The sequence below is a fragment of the Perognathus longimembris genome, chromosome 3 (assembly GCF_023159225.1).
Source record: "Perognathus longimembris pacificus isolate PPM17 chromosome 3, ASM2315922v1, whole genome shotgun sequence".
Taxonomy (NCBI): domain Eukaryota; kingdom Metazoa; phylum Chordata; class Mammalia; order Rodentia; family Heteromyidae; genus Perognathus; species Perognathus longimembris.
The window spans coordinates 1,104,320-1,120,500 of record NC_063163.1 but is presented as its reverse complement, the minus strand read 5'-3'; the positions used below and the strand labels follow the sequence as shown (position 1 = coordinate 1,120,500).

Genomic DNA, 16,181 nt, shown 5'->3' with positions numbered 1-16,181 from the left:
AGCCTGTGAGGATCATTTTATCATCATTCAGACCTCATCCCTCCATGTGGGGGCTTAGGTGCTACATTTTTGCATTGATTTACACATACTCATTGTGCAAGTGAAACCAAAGCCAATGTGAAAGTGATATTTTCAGGCTGCTTTTCTGCAGATAAAATGCTTTTTACAGTCCTAGTTTTCTCATCGGTACGGATTGCTGTCCTCTTGTGACTTGATTTAGAAATGTTCTTGTGAGTTTCATTGTTGTCTTTCTGCTCTTGACTTGAGTATGGTTTCTTGTTTTACTTAATTTAATTTTGGAGACCAGTGTCTTGCGTGGTTCTGTATAAGAATCTTTAGTTGGCCAGGTTTTGTGTTACATGCCTATAGGGCTAGCAGCTAGGAGGCTGAAGCAGGAGGATGGCAAGTTCAAGGCCAGTCTGGGCTACACACCAAGATCCTGTCTTATAAACACACCAACTTTTGTGTGTGTGTGTGTGTGTGTACGTACGTGTACACACTGGGGCTTGAACTCTCACTAGGCCTCACCTCTTCCTCAGCCACTGTTATCATTTAAGCCACCCCTCCAGCTCGTCGATGGTTAATTGAAGATGAGTGTCTAAGATTTGTCTTCTGTGATCCTCAGATCTCAGCCTCCTGAGTACCTACGTTATAGGCTTAGCCACCATTTCTAAGCTCCAAAGATTTTTAATTGGTATCATATATATTTTTGTAAAAATACTATACATTATTCTCTCCCTCCCTCCCAATCCTGGGGCTTGAACTCAGGGCCTGAGCACTGTCCCTGGCTTCTTTCTGCCCAAGGCTAGCACTCTACCTCTTGAGCCACAGCACCATTTCTGGCTTTTTCTGTTTATGTGGTACTGAGGAATTAGACCCAGGGCTTCATGTATGCAAGGCAAGCACTCTACCACTAAGCCACATTCCCAGCCCTTATACATTATTCTTGATATGTACAGTTTCATGGAAGGTGTATAACTATTCCTTAGCATTTACTTTCTGTGTAAAACTCATAGGTTCCTAGTGCGTTCTGTACATACAAGTAGTATAGGTGTGTTTTATACATTCCCGAGCACATAGTAGAGACTCTTCCTGTTCAAGGAGAAGGCAGGGAGGGAGAACCAGCAGCAGGCCCTACTGCTGAATTCAGAAGTGTGAACTTGGGCGCTGGCTAGCGTAAGCCGGTGACTCACGCCTGTGCTGAACAGTGCCTGTGCCAACTTAGAGGGACTGTCGTTCCCAGACCCATGGTGAGCAGCACCTCCTTTGCCAGTCCTTCCGTTGGTCACTCTTCAGAGCTCTCTGCTGTCTCTTTCCAGCACAGGCGTGGAGGAGCAGAATGGGATGCGGTGTGGGCTGGCCGGGAGAAGGACTGGGAGGTCTCATGAAGCCTGGCTCACCCTCCCCCAGTCACTGGGTCACTGGCACGTGCCCGTGCTTGCTGCGGCCCTTCCCCCTTTGCTGTGGGCGGGCTCTGGATGTTTGCACGCGATGGTAATGTTCTGAAAGCACTCAGGGCCTGGAGGATTCTTGTGGATACACATGCATCCATGGATCCCGTGAGGAGCCCCTGAGACTCCTTTACACACGAATGGGCCTCACGGCGTGGTGCGTGGTGGCCCGTGTCACTCGCTGTCTTTGGGTGACGGTGATGAGCACCCTCATTTCCAGGGCTCAGCGCAGAACAAGCTACCTGGAGCAGGCGGGAGCCAGGTTGCTAGAACTGGAGTCTTTCTTAAGTTCTATTTTCTGTCCTACAGACCTGGGCTTCCGCAGGTGGGAGGGAAGAGCGTGTGTGCTGTGATTACCGGACACCAGGCCTGGTCCCCAGACCTGCAGGCCCTGCTCGGCAGCCCCGCCGCCTTCCCTGGAGCTGCTCCCCAGCCCTCGGCCATGCTGGCTCCGAACCATTTTCCCTCCACTCGAGCTCCCCAGTCCCCTTTCCTCCTCCGGAACTTTTTCCTTGCTGTATTATAGGGCTCTGCCTTCTGCTGAATGTTCTTGTTGGTAGTGCTAAGTAATGAGGTTCAGTCTTATTTCCTATTTCATCAGCAGTTGGCCAGTATGGGTGTCCTGTTGTTGTTTTTTACTTGGACCCTTCCTTTCTGCCCATGCTCACTCTGCTTGATCTGCTGGCGTGTGTGTTCGTGCTGTGTTGTCACAGTCTCTACATCTCCTTCTGGTCCTGAAGTGACAGCAGCGTTTACTCGGCAGGCACTTGAGCCACTGTTGAGGGAGTGGGGGAGCCCGGCAGTGGGAAGCCGAGAGGGTTCCACACAGGAAGCGCCCCTGTGGGACGTGCGGGCACTGAGGCAGGGAAGCGGCGGCCAGCGCGCCCCGTTTGCAGTGCCCTCTCTGGGCACCTGAACACAACGAAAGCCACTGTGACACACAGGGGATTGGAATGTAGTGTAGACATTAAACAAGATCAAGAAGTTATGGTCTCATCAGGTGTGTCCTCTGGCAAGATGGGCACTGCAGTCTTGGTGGGTGAACTGCTGTTGCTTCTGGGGTGTGCCTGGTGAGGTGGCCTCCAGAAAAAAAGGACGTAAAATACTAACGAGGTTGATGTTAGTTAGGTCGATACACGTGATCTATTTTCACACCTAGCTGTGGATTGCTGTGCCGAGCTGGGACAAAAACAACATTTTCAGAGATCAGGAGGGGCCCTCTCAGCACACTCACAAAGAATTGGGGAGAGGCATGGGAGAAGTGACAGTGGAAACCCAACAGGAGGGAGTCTGGGATCCGGGACGCTGAGTCGGCAAAGAATGGGATGGACCATGGCTGGCTACAGAATGTTGTGAGCGTAGGCCGGCGAGCGAACACAGCTTGGGTGGGATGGGCATGGGAAGGTGGCATCGTGGCACACCCATGTCCCTCTCACGTGAAACGCGTTGTGGTTTTCCCTTCTGCAGTTAAGTTTTAGCTGCATGCAAATCTGAGTAAGAACAGATTGGATCTCCTCCTCAGGAGACTGCGGGTTTGAAGAGCGCTTGTTCCTGTCTTGCTCAGTGTTGAGGCGCTGCTGAGGATTTCGGCAAGCTACTACAACCGGGTGGGGTTCTGTGGCCCACAAGGCACTGCAGCTTCTGACCAGGCAGTTGGCATGCAACCCGAGGCCTGGGAGCGCTTGGTGGGGAGATTCTCCCAGAACTCTCTCCTGAGGTGTGGGGAGGCAGGATGGTCTAAAAGGAGACTGTGGACAGGTGCCACTCACCCCCTCTCGGCAGTGGCAGCTTACACAGAGGGGTTCTTGTTTGCAGAGGCCAGGAGAGAACGTGGAAGAGCATCTCCCCTCCGCCATCCTCCCAAACTGTGCTTTTGCTGTTCTGCCTCTGTAGCTCCAGAGAAGCAGTGATGGACAGAAGACAGACTCACAGGCAGAGCCACGGGCTTTAACTGCTCACTTGCCAATGATAGACGTCTAGCCACAGAACTGTAAGGTTCACCAGAAAGGAAACCCACCACATGGTTCAGGCAGAAAGGAGTTTATTGGGGGGAAAGCAAACTGCCAGCCCTCACAAGATGGAGGTGAGGGGAGGCAGAGGGAAAGGAAGAAGGAAGAAGGGAAAAGAGCAAGAGAGAAAAGGAAAGAGAGTGAGGACTGTGTTGAGCCGGATCATATAGGGAAAGGTGGGAGGTGTGGCCAGGTGGATTGGATGTGACCTCAGAGAAGCAGGAGGTCACTGCCTCCAGGCGTGCCGGTTACCTAGGTAACTCAGGTCCTGGGCGCAGACTTCCACAGGTGGGGGCATCTGCACGGAGCCCTCCCCGGGGTGGACCTTACAGGAACTATTAAAATCTACCACATAGGTATTTATCCCAGAGAGCCAGTGTTAAAACACAGGCACATGCGCTTCACATGATCCACAGTGATCCACATCCTTGAAACCACTGGTAGACTCACCCCACCCACCCCTAGAGCCCTGCATTTATACCTGCACACTGCTGCTTACCCCAGAGAGCCAGCGATGCATGCACATAACCCAGCTTGTGCTCAGCAGCTACTTCTTGAGAAGGGTCTGTTGGGTGGAGTTGAATGAGAAAGTGGCTCTTGAGATCCTTTGATTGATACCTCACTGTAATCTTGATCGCTATCGTCGTTGGGCCTGGGTGGGCGGTTCTTCAGTCCAAGCCATTTTCTCCGTGTTTGCCCCTTTTCCTTGTCTGTCTGTCTCCTGTGTGGTGGTTATTCCAAAGCCTTGAGCCATGCCCTGCTTGGGTTTTTTACTTTTTAAAAATTACCATTAAGTGGTTGTACAAAGGAGTTGCCATTTAACAAAGGAGTTTAACAATACTATGAATTGTCATCAACAGCACCCCTTTCATCCTTCTCCTACTTGTTTTGAGAGCCTTTGTATTGAGTGCTCAGTCTCTACAGGGCAGAACAGTGGGTCTCAGTGTTTCAGTATTACACATTTGCCAGCATTTTCTCCAGTTTGGCTTGGCTGTACTTTGTATTCGTGGCAGGATGGCGCTCTCTGTGTGGCTCAGTGGCTGCACTCGTGGGCAGTATGGTCTCAGGCCCCCCGACTCCAGGTCGGGGCACAGGATCAGCCTAGGGTGTGCAGAGTCTGAGGCGGAGGCTAGGTCCTTCCCTGCCCCCTTGGGCTGGTTGCTTGGTTGGGGCCGGAGGGTGAGTAACCGTAGTATAGGATGCCGTGCATGTTGTTGTTTCTGGTGTGGGTCAATAAAACTTCTGTTTTTATTCCAGAAAAGCCAGTGTCACCCAAATCGGGATCGCTGAAGAGCCCTCCCAAAGGGTTTGATACAACTGCCATCAACAAGAGCTATTACAACGTGGTGAGTAGTGGGGCAGTCGTGTGGACCGTGACAGGCCCTTCCGTGATGTGATGGCCCCGCAGGTCTGTAGCCGTGGTCTGCAGCTCCTCCGTCCATTCTCCATTAACTGGAACCTGCTGCTGTTGTAACCTTGTGTGTTTGGAGCTTCGCCCCGCTCTTGCCCAGCACAGTATGGTGGCTCCATCCCTCCAGCATTACATGCCTGTACAAATGGCATGTTAAGACATGCGGCGCGCTATCTTAAAACCTCACATGCACCAAGTGCATTGGATTCACGTGTAGAGCGGATTGTAAGTGCTTCAGGTCAGTAGTCTTTCTGAAGATTGCAGCTTCTATGTTGATAGCATGGAATTAGTGTCTGAACTGTTGTTTTTTGGGGCCAGTCCTGTGGCACTGTCCCTGAGCTCCTTTTTGCGAAGGACTAGTGCTCTACTACTTGTGCCACAGTGCCACTTCTGGCTTTTTCTGAGTAGTTTATTGGCGGTAAGAATCTCACAGCCTTCCCAGCCCAGACTGGCCTTCAGACTACAATTCTTAGATCTCAGGCTTCTGAGTAGCTAGAATTATAGACGGAGTCACCAGTCTTCAGCGTGTCTGAACTTTATACGTGGTGAAGACTGGCATTTCTGCATCCTGATGTTTGGCTGCATTTTGAAACTTAACACACTCAGTTTATGAGCTTAAAAGTATCTATAGTAGTAATATAATTAATAACGAAGTATCTGTGGTAAGTATATATATGTATATACACATGTCTCCTCTGTCCCTGAACAATTATACATGCTACAAAAGTGGAAAATAATATTCTGTGTTTAGAAAATTAAAAACTTTTGAGTTGTTGGTGTAAGCTTGCTAAACATGTTTGTTGTGAATTCTATGGAAATGTGCATTTGTTTTGCCCTCCCCCCTTTGTTTTGCTTTTTTTTTTTTAGAATAAAAAAGTTACTTTATTATATTTCCTAAGGCTTAATGATAGGCCAATTAAAGTACTTATATACATTATTTCAAGAGCTACAAAATGTTAGATAATATTAACCTATGCATTTTCAATGAGGAGACTCAGTTGAGAGTTGCAATTTTATGAGCAAGGCAAGATATACAGTACATAAAACATATACAATGTATGTATGGAATTTTAAAAGTATACCCATGGTATTAAAATCTGCATGAGGGGAACCCAGTGGTAGAGCACTGACCTTGCATACAACTGAGAGGACCTGTTTGACCTTGCGGGGGGTGGGGGTGGGAGGAGGAGATAGCAGATAGCAGCCAAAAAAATGTACTAGATTCTTGGAGTGCCACCAGAAATCAAAGCTGTAGAGAATGGATTTGTTTCGTTGACTTTATGGAAGTTGGTGTGCACCTATGCCACAGGAGACCGGGTGGGCTCAGCCCCATGAGCCATCCACCCGCCATGCAGGCACAGACAGGAGCAGCCCAGAAGGACAGGTCGGAGTTGTTGATACTTTCTATAGTAGCCAATCGTTGACTAAGTGGGTATGTTTCAAAGCTAGGCAGAACTTGTTATGCTGTCTATTGCCCTATTTGTATGGATTTGAAATTTTCCACAAGTATTTTTTTCATAAATATTTCCTGAAGGACAAAAATAGGTAATAGTAAAAAAAACCCTTCAAGTAGTTGGTACAAAGATAGCATATTTCATGAACACTGGAGTCTACGTATCTGCTGGGCTTTTGTTCCATTGTCTTTTCATGAGCTAATTTAATCACACCCGGTCTTCTGATTTCATTTCCCAGTGTCGTTAAAAGGTCTGCGATATAATATTAACTCATTATGAAAGTATAAGAGTTGATGTAAAATGGTCAGTTGCCAGGATCACAAACCAAGGATTAACCAAGAATTAATTAAACCCAGTGAGGCTGCAGTCCTAAACACACAGGGCATGCTGAATGAGCAAGGGAGACCTTCCTAAAGCACACAGGAAGCGAGACATTGCGGGCACATCACTGGCACAGGGCCACTCAAGAAACGCAGCCCTGAATGAGGCCCTGCCCTTACTGCTTTGTTAACGAGTGTCCTTCAGTGGTAAAATGAAGGATTCTCGTTAACTGAAGATTCTCATAGCCCTGTATTTCAATCATAGCTCTGTATTTCAAAATCAATTCACCAACCAGGAGTCCATGTGATAGTAAGGTAAACCAGAGGCTAATGTATTGGGATAATTTTGTTCTTTTTCACAATCAAGAAGTCATGAATAGTCAGGGACTGGCAGGCTAGGATGACAAATACACATTTTAGACTTTCATCACCAATGAAAAAATAAAGCATTTTTATAGACTTAAAATTGTATTAGTGCATTTAGATTTTGGAGAATCAAAATGTAAAATACCTCTACAATAATACAATATTAATAGAAATCAGCCATGTACTGGGGTCATTTTAAGTGACCTCATTTAAACTACCATTGTTTAAATATAAGAAAAGTAATTTCTTGGTCCAAATGAATGAAACTTTTAAAAAAGATTGTCTTTAGAGAAGCACTGAAGACAATGAATGCTTTTTCAGACGCATCCTTATACTCAAAATCACTTTATAACCAAATTCTAGATTAGCCTTTTAGTTGTATCTTTCTTAAGAAGCTGAGAGATTTCCATTTCTCTGGGAGATATTTTCAGCTGTGTGTTGTTCAACTCCACAGGGTAAGCTTTCTTCATTATTATTAAGAACTTCATACATATTAGAGAGATTGCCATTCACTGCTTTTTCATCTTTTCGAAAAGACACGGGCAGACTTGCAAGACTAAAGCTGACGTCCTTAAAGGCATGCAACAAGAATATCCCCACAATGATGGTGAGGAAGCCACTCAGGGTCCCAATGACATCAGCAGGCATGTGCTGCCACTCTTTAAAAAGGATGGCTGAGCACGTTAGAACCGAAGTGGTAAAGAACATGTAGTAGATGGGCGTCACGATGGACGTGTTGAAACTGTCCAGGGCTCGGTTTAAATAATTGATCTGTGTGCTCACACAGACCACGAGGCTCAGCAGCAAGATCCAGGCCAGGGGATGCTGCAGCACTGGCTTTGAAGCCAGCAGTTCCTTGATGGCGATGCCCAGGCCCTTCACACAGGAGACGGGAAATGCTCCAATCACAGAGCAGACTGTGATGCACACGAGGATGTTTGTCCATGGCGAGGTCCCACCACGAAGATCAGTATCAAGGACACAATGACCACGAGAGTTGCAAAGACCACAAAACCTGGATCACCCATCTTATGTGACATTTCATTCAAGGTCTCGATCTCTTCTTCTTTTGGAGCATGGATGACCATTACTGTAGACCCAGAATGCTTAGCAAACACCCAGTTTTCCCATGAAGATTAAGTCTTTCATTTAGAAAATATGAAGAAAGAATGGCACTTATCACCAGGGTGGCTGGTGCAAACGCTTACGCAGCGAAGTTGGCCACCTCACCCGCTCCCATTGACAGTAGTCCAGCCCACCACAACCACTCTTTAAGATATGCATGTCCACCCTGACCTGCTCTCATGGAACCTTTTCTGGCAAGTCGCAAAGGGCCTTTTTCAAAATGAAACTCCCTCCAATGAAAATGCTGGAGGTCATAGCCAATCCCAGACCGATGTAAAAGTCATATTTTCCACGACCCGGGCTCATTTCGTTTGGTACTTAAGCACTTCCTGTGAATCCCATTGATCAGAGAATACACAAACTGCTGGTACTAGAGGCAGGATGATGCAGTCTTCACACATGTACATTCAACAGAGTCTCTCTTCTGAAAAGCAGAGATGATTTGTTCATTTTCATTTCCTCAGAAATGCTACCCTTTATTCCCACTTAGGTTGTCAAAAGTTGGCTGAGTAGTTCCACTAGGAGGGTGCGCGCCCCGGCCGGAGTCCCCGGGGCACACAATTCCGAGGGCAGGACGGAGCGGCAGCGTGCCCCACCACCCCTCGGAAGATCACGGGGGCGGGGGGCGCGGGCGCCCCTTTGTTTTTTTATTCACGGTCAGGAGATGCGAAGGTTTATATTTGCATTTTTGACATCATAGCAGCGGGCTCAAGTGAGTGCATCATTTCTGTACCCTTTATCAAGTGATAAGAAGTGGTATAGCGGACTTGAATAGGAGTCTGCGCATTGCTTTTTACCAAGTCTTGTGCCTTTTCTCTGTGGGCCCAGCCTTCCCCTAAGCATTGACTCTGAGTTGCTCCCTCTTCTTAGTACACAGGAAGCCAATTTAGCAAGTGTTCCTTGGGTCCCGGTAGTGCTGGAAGCACTGTCCACAGTACTGGGAAAGCTGGCCGTGAGCAGAATCACAGGACGGTTGTCCACGTCTGCTCAAGTGAATGTGTGGACATAGTGGCTCCTTCTCAGCTCTCCTGCCTTGTCATTGGAGCTTGCTCTCGTCACCGTTTTCTTTCTCCCTCGCCGTGTGAACAGATCCCTGTGCCTTGTCCTGCCCTGCTCATCAACACTGTGCCCCCTTCCTTTGTGTGGACCACGTCCTCCTCTCTCTTAGAAACTCTTCCTTGTTTGAGATAGTACTAGGGTTTGACTTCAGGGATCTCACACTCAGCTTGTTTGTCTGACTAATGCTCTACCATTTGAGCCTTCCTCCAGCCTTGTTTTTTGCCAGTTGTTTTGGAGACTGAGTCTCATGGGCTCTACTGCCTAAGACTGGCTTTGAACTGTGATCCTCTGTATATCAGCCCTGAACAGCAAGGCCCTAAAATCAGACAGCTAATTGCTACACTGGCTGAGATCACACAGTTACAGGAGACGTAGCAGTTGTGAGAGATCAAGTTTGTGACCTGGCCTGGCTGGTTTTGGACGTACGTCCCTGGGGTGGGTGACGCTCTTGTGTCGCCTCTGTGCGCCCTGAGGGTGTCCTTGTCCCCAGAGCAGGAGGTGTTCCATGCTGACTAGTAACGATATGTTACTCCATGGGTTTCCTCTGCCCTGTTCTCCCGATCACTCGTGTCATCAGGGAAGGCAGGGTGGTTCTGGAACATCATCGACAGGCAGTGGCATAGGAAGGCATGCAGTGCTCCGCACCTCCCGCGCTCCAGAGAAGCGCCAGACCTGCCCTTCCCTCCCCGCACCGCCGTGTGCTGCTCAGGGAGGAGCGGCACAGAGGAGCAGACGTCCCTGGCTTACATCTTTTTATCTTGAGCTTTTGTTCACTTGCTTTCTTCCACTTTGACTAAGATTCTTTTTAAAACCCGTGATCTTAGAAGTCTTCCTGATGCCTCCTTCCTGTCTGACCCATGTTTTCATGGGTGCTGAAGAATTGCAGGCTTCCCCAACAGACCTCCTGCCGATGCCGCCGAAGAGGAAGAGTCTCTGCATGGTGCCACATTTGGGTTGGGAGGTTGGCCAGGGGGTTGCTAGAGTGTCTCCTGCATTTTCAGAGCAGGAATGCACATGGTAGAGTAAGTGTCCTATTCCAGGAGCACTCCTCCGTGTAAGAGGAAGAGGCAGTCAGATGAGCCCGTTCACCCGGGCAGGAGGTGGTGAAGCCGGCGCGAGAGCCGGCGCCCTCCTCCTCCTGCAGCCGCTGTGGTGTTGGTGCACGACACCTGCAGCGGCTCTAACAGTCACCGCGTGTGCGAGGCAAGTGCTCCACCGCTGAGCGCCACCCCTCCCCCCCCCCCCCGTAAACCAGTTACGTGTTTGTAAGGAGCACACAGGACACATTCGCCATGAAGGCTGGAGACATTTGTGCAGTGGAGATGTGGAGTGTCCCTTTAAGGACGTGAGTTGTGAAACAGGGCGCTGGTGCCAGGCCCTCCTGCTTGGCTTTGCTTGGAGGCTGCCGGGCCGTCTGCCCTGCTGTGTGGCGCCATTGTGTGAGTGGACAAGCTCTCTGGGCCTTGTGACGCGAGGGCCGCCCACGCCAGCGGGTCCCTGTGCTTTGGCCTTTTCAGCATGTGGGTCATAAAGGCTGCTTTCTGCCTGAGCACGGCCCCTCTCCCGGCCGGGCCCCAGCTGTGGTGGGAGGGAGCACTGGCGTCCGGGCCGTGCGGCCGCATGGGGTCCTGCAGCAGCCAGCGTGCGCCGGAGGCACCGGAGGCACCGGAGGGAGGAGAGGTGATGGCAGGTGCATTTGGGTCAGGAAGGGTAGTGAGGCTGCAGGGTCCAGAGGGTGGAGGCCTCAAAGGCCATTGAGCCAGATCTCGGGCTGTGTATATGTGCTTGCGTGTGTGTCTGTGTCTGCGTGCGTGTGCGTGTACGAGCACGCTTGCCTGAGAGCTAATGTACCTAGCCTTGTTAGGTGGGAAACAATATAGAAGTGGTCTTGAGCACCAACTTGAAAATAGTGTATCAGACTACTTGGAGTGGCAATGAAGCCATCCCGGGCTGAGGAGTCTGGATTGGGGCGGTGCTGGCGGTGGCGTGGTACCCTCTCTCGGGAGCTTTCTCGTGTGCATTCTGTGCTTTAGTGCTAGGATGGAGGAAACCTCACCTCACATGAGTGATGTTTTCCAGCCAATCTTTTCCTCCTTGTACCACATGAAAATGTTGCTGTGTCTGAAGAAATAGCTGTGTGTTTTTACTTATGTGCTAGGCAGCCTTGCTAAGGAGGTGTGCAATATTTGTAACTATGGAACCTCACTCTCCTGTTTATCTTCCTTCTAATGTTGCAGAAGAGCTTTATCCTTCACTGTCCGTTATGGATTGTATTCTTTTCTCTTGGATGGAGGCCTGCTGTGGTTGCTTGCATTTCCCATTTTTGAAGGATCAGGTCTGGCTTAAAGTAGTCTCTGGTGCTCGGGCTTGTAGCGCAGCGAGTCCTCTGCTCACCGACCCTCTGACCCTTGTGCTCAGTGCTTACGTTGTAGAAGGATGGCATTGTCATCCGATTTCCCTATGCAGGCATGAGCTCCCTCCATGGTCCCTCCACAGCCGCACTCTCCATGAATCGGCCCATTCAAGGGCAAACCCGGAGTTCGGCGGCCGCTGTGAACAGGGCCACAGTTCCACAGTTCAGCCAGTTCCACCCCCACCCCCCCAGCTGTCCACGGGGCTTCACTTCCTGGTGACGGATTGCCTAATCGTGTCCACACACGAAGCTGGACTTAAGGTTCTCTCACCAGCGGCTTTCCCTGAAGTACTGAAACTTGTATTCCGATGGGCAGGAAACTGGACATTCTTGGTGTGTTTATCACTCTGGCCATTGTCTTCCTGTGATTAGTTCAGATTTCTTCCCACCCTCCTCATTTCTTTCTTTTTTGGTTGTAGAAACTTCTAATTTCTTTTTCCCTATTATCTCTTCAGTGACTCACCTGTTGTTCAAAAGTGTATTTTCTGTAGTATCTTTTGCTGTTGAGTTTTAATTTAATTCCATTGTGTTCAGATAGGATACAGAGCTGTATCGGTTTTTTTTTGTATTTGCTCAGGCTTCTATGTCCTAGAATATTTTGGAGAAGGTTCTGTTGGCTGCTGAGAATATGTATTAAGCCCATTTGGGTTATGGTGCCATTTAATTTAGAGTCTTCTTTACTGATGTTTGGTTGACCTGTTCTTTGGTGAGAGTGTGTGTTAAGGTCTCCCACTATTACTGTGTAGGGATTACTGTCCGTTTTTGTTAAGTCTAGGATAAAGAAGGTTTAAGTGCATTCAGAGTGATTCTAATCTTTCTATTGCAATAAGGACAAGGGATGAGTGTAAACTAAAAGAGAAAAATCAGAGAAACCATTCCATTCCACTGAAGAAAACAAAGATGGGGGGTGATGTGTCTCGATCCCTAAACACTAGTGCAGCCAACTCCAGAGCACCTAAGCCCGGTGCTGATGCCCACTCAAGCCATCCCTGCTTGTAGAGAGACGGAGGTGATTGAAAAACTACACGAACACAAAGCTAAGCAAAGAAGTCCCAAATTCAGTCAGTACTCGGTTGTTTTTTCCTCCCCAGATTACCTCCTGGGGGTTCTCTTCACTCCCAGTAGGAGGGTCAGCTCTGAACCCATGGCAGGTGGTCAGTGCCTTGCCTCAGCCAGCCCCCACCGCGTTTGCCCTTGCTGGCGTCCTCGTGCCTGGCCCGAATCCACTGCCCACGTGTGTGTGGGTTCAGGCGGACCCTCACCATCGCGCCGGCCACTGCTGTGATGTGTGGTGTGGTGGGGGTTGGTGCCTCTTCCACAGGGCTCACTGTCTGTGGTCTGGGGCAGAGGGCAGGTCACGCCCGCACCACAGGCCTGGGCCTTGGGGAGGGGCCCAAGTTTGGCTGCCTTTCTCCCTGGCTGCCTTTTAAGTTGTTATTTTGTTTTGTTTTGGAAGTTGAAGATTTGATGCCTCTCACCACCAAACCCTGACCACTTCCAGACTGTCTGGTGACCTCTCAGCGGCTGAATTTCTGACCTTTTCAGTCACCATTCCTCATTCCTCCATCTTCCCTGAATGCCTTTGTAGGTGTTTAAAAGTATAATTGAGTGAGCTTTGATAAACGTATTTATCTTACAACTGCAGAACCTTTCTATCACCCAGTACAAGCTAATGTACCTAGCCTTGTTAGGTGGGAAATAGTATAGAAGTGGTCTTAAGCACTAGCTTGAAAATAGTGTATCAGACTACTAGGAGTAGAAATGAAGCCGCCTTCTCTGAGGTCACATCCAGTCCACCTGGCCACACCTCCCACCTGTTCCTTTGTAATCCGGCTCAACACGGTCCCCGCGCTCTTTCCTTTTCTCTCTTACTCTCTCTTGCTCCTTTCTCTCTTTTTCCCTTCTTCTTCCCCTCCATCTTGTATGGGCTGACAGTTTGCTTTCCCCTAATAAACTCCTTTCTGTTCAAACCATGTGGCGGGTTTCCTTTCTGGTGAACCTTACAGTTCCTATCTTAAAATTTTCTTTTTAATCTAAATAAATTTGGTAGTCAAGCACCAGTGGCTCATGCCTGTAATTGTAGCTATTCAAGAGGCTGAGACTTGAGGATCACAGTTCAAAGTCAGCCCAGGCAGGAAAGTCTGTGAGACTCTTATCTCCAGTTAACGACGATAAAATTGGAAATGGTGCTGTAACTTAGAGTGGTAGAGTGCTAGCCTTGAGCCAAAAGCTCAGGGACAGTGCATAGTAGGCCCTGAGTAACCGACCTAAAAAAAAAAAAGACTCGGCCTTGGTCAAGTCTGAGAATGAAATTTTACTCTTCCCTGACGCTAAGCATGTATGAGCTGTATGGAGCTGTCTGTAAGTCATAGTGAGACTTCATCACAGAGGCTTATTAGTAAGCATTGGACACATGCGTGTTCTATAGGAGCGACAGAACACGAGTGGAGTGATAAGGATGACCTGGTCTGGGTTTGTCAGTCTTGGTGTTGACTTTCACTTGAAATGTCAGCTAACACTTGCTCATCGTTCATTCTAGGTGCTACAGAATATCCTAGAAACAGAAAATGAGTATTCCAAGGAGCTGCAGACCGTGCTGTCCTCCTACCTGCGGCCCCTGCAGACCAGTGAGAAGTAAGTTGACCGGCAGGTCGCACACTCTGAGGCGGTCCTCGCCTTGGGCTGCCTCTTGGACTTTCAGGGAATGGAGGATGAACTCTGTGCCAGTTTGCCTTAGACACAGCGATGTTTGGTCGATTAAGAATTTAGTAGGAGTTTGGGAATGGGCTGTGAGAATGAAAATGAGACCAATTACATTCTTAATGTTATTTTTCTTGGTTCTAGGTTAAGCTCAACAAACACTTCATATTTAATGGGAAACCTAGAGGAGATATGTTCTTTCCAACAAACACTTGTACAGTCTTTGGAAGAATGCACCAAGTAAGTTAAGATACTGAAAGTTTGCAAAATTCAGATCAATGCATTTGGTACCAATCAAAAGGATCACGTTTAACATCATTTTAGAACTCACATTTCTAAAGACGTAAATGCAGTTATTTAAGCTGTCCTGGTAACACCCGCACCTGAGACGATGCAGTGTGTGTAATAGAGATGTGTACTGGATGTGGACGGGCCTCACTGGGGTGGTGACTTGGAGGTTTCCCGCGGGAAGTGGGAGGCCATGGGTGGGTCACCTTGCATGCCCTGGGTGCTCCAGAAAGACCCTGGAAGCTCGCTTGCACCAACGTCGTATTCCAACGGCAGGGAGCTGGCACCATGTCAAAGGTCATAGCCACGTAGCATACTGCGGGTTTTAGAAGTGCGTTTCACTTGTGTAAATCTTACAAGTAACGGCATATGGCGAACTTTCATAGGACGTTTCACCCTTACACTTCTTAATTTCATTTAAACTTTGATGTGTTCCAAGTTCCGTCCTCTCTCCTCTAAGCCCATGAGGGAGGTTTTTAAAGATAGTCAGGACACTGGAAAGTGAGCCACTCCCAAGGCCTTGGGAGCTGAGAGACTCTGAGTGGAGCCCGCGCGCCTCCTTCCACGAGTGGGGGGCTGGTGGGTGCTGAGGATGTGTCTGCAGCACACATTCCACCTTTGGCTCAGTAGCTCCCTGCTCATGGGCTTCCCTGGGGCCCGGCCGTTCCTCCCCCGCCTCCCGCTCACCTGAGCCCATAGACGGTGGAAAACAGACCCCGGCTTCCCTGACCGTGGAGGGGTGGGGTGTAGGGAGGGGCAAGGGAGCAGGTGCCACTCAGGAGAACACCAGCACGCAGATTTCCTGGAAAGCACCAGTGGAAGGAATTACGTAGACACGATTTACTAGGTTAGTAGATTGTGACTTTTACTTAAAGTATTCTTTCAACACCGGCAATTCTGGTCTGGGAATGCGTAGGGATGTTAGTAAAATTGCTTCTATAGGAAGATGAGTTGGAGGAGTCTTAACAGAATCTTCAAAGTAGAGTTCTCGAAACCCATTTATAATTTGAGAGTTTACTTTTAATTACATTTGTTATGAGAAACAAAAATGGAACCTCAAAGTCTTCTCGAGTTTGGAATGTTCTTGTCATTGCACATGATAACAGGCATTCACACACAGTCAGACTAGAGGAGGGTGTCCTTAGGGGGGAAGAACCTAACAGTGTAACGCCTCTGAACATTTGAAATAGTGTTCATGGAAATGCATTCCAGGAAATGGAAACGTGGGCTTTGTTGTTGTTACTGGTGGTGGTGGTAGTATTTTTTATTTTTGCTTTCTTTGTTTTTTTTTTTTTTTCTTTTTAGGGGGGCAAAGAGTGGGAGGGAGGGAGAGTGGGTAAGCAAATGCAACCATGCTATTCAGTATACACTGCGTGGAAAATGAACTCTGAACTTGTAGGCAGGGACTGGAGTAGTAGTGAAGAACGAAGGAAGGGGTGACATCATCCAAAAAAAGAACTGTACTCATCACCTGACTTAGGAAATGGTCAACTTTCTGTACCACACCTTAACCATAACAATGAAATCATACTTAAGACACTTGTTAGTTCTGAGTCAAGTTGATTGAGAGTATATTGGTGACACT

The 16,181-nt window shown here is 48.5% G+C and overlaps 1 protein-coding gene and 1 pseudogene across 7 annotated transcripts in view; one reads left to right on the top strand and one right to left on the bottom strand.

Moving 5' to 3' along the window:
• Window positions 1–16,181, top strand: part of Arhgef7 (Rho guanine nucleotide exchange factor 7) — a 98,213-nt gene that overhangs the window by 54,495 nt on the left and 27,537 nt on the right. For all 7 annotated transcript variants that reach the window (XM_048341073.1, XM_048341080.1, XM_048341074.1 and 4 more), the window contains 3 exons: window positions 4,718–4,806; window positions 14,148–14,242; window positions 14,453–14,548. In XM_048341073.1, the coding sequence (XP_048197030.1) occupies window positions 4,718–4,806; window positions 14,148–14,242; window positions 14,453–14,548 (280 nt within the window). The remainder of the gene's footprint in view (window positions 1–4,717; window positions 4,807–14,147; window positions 14,243–14,452; window positions 14,549–16,181) is intronic.
• On the bottom strand, window positions 7,346–8,575 carry LOC125348100 (annotated as a pseudogene).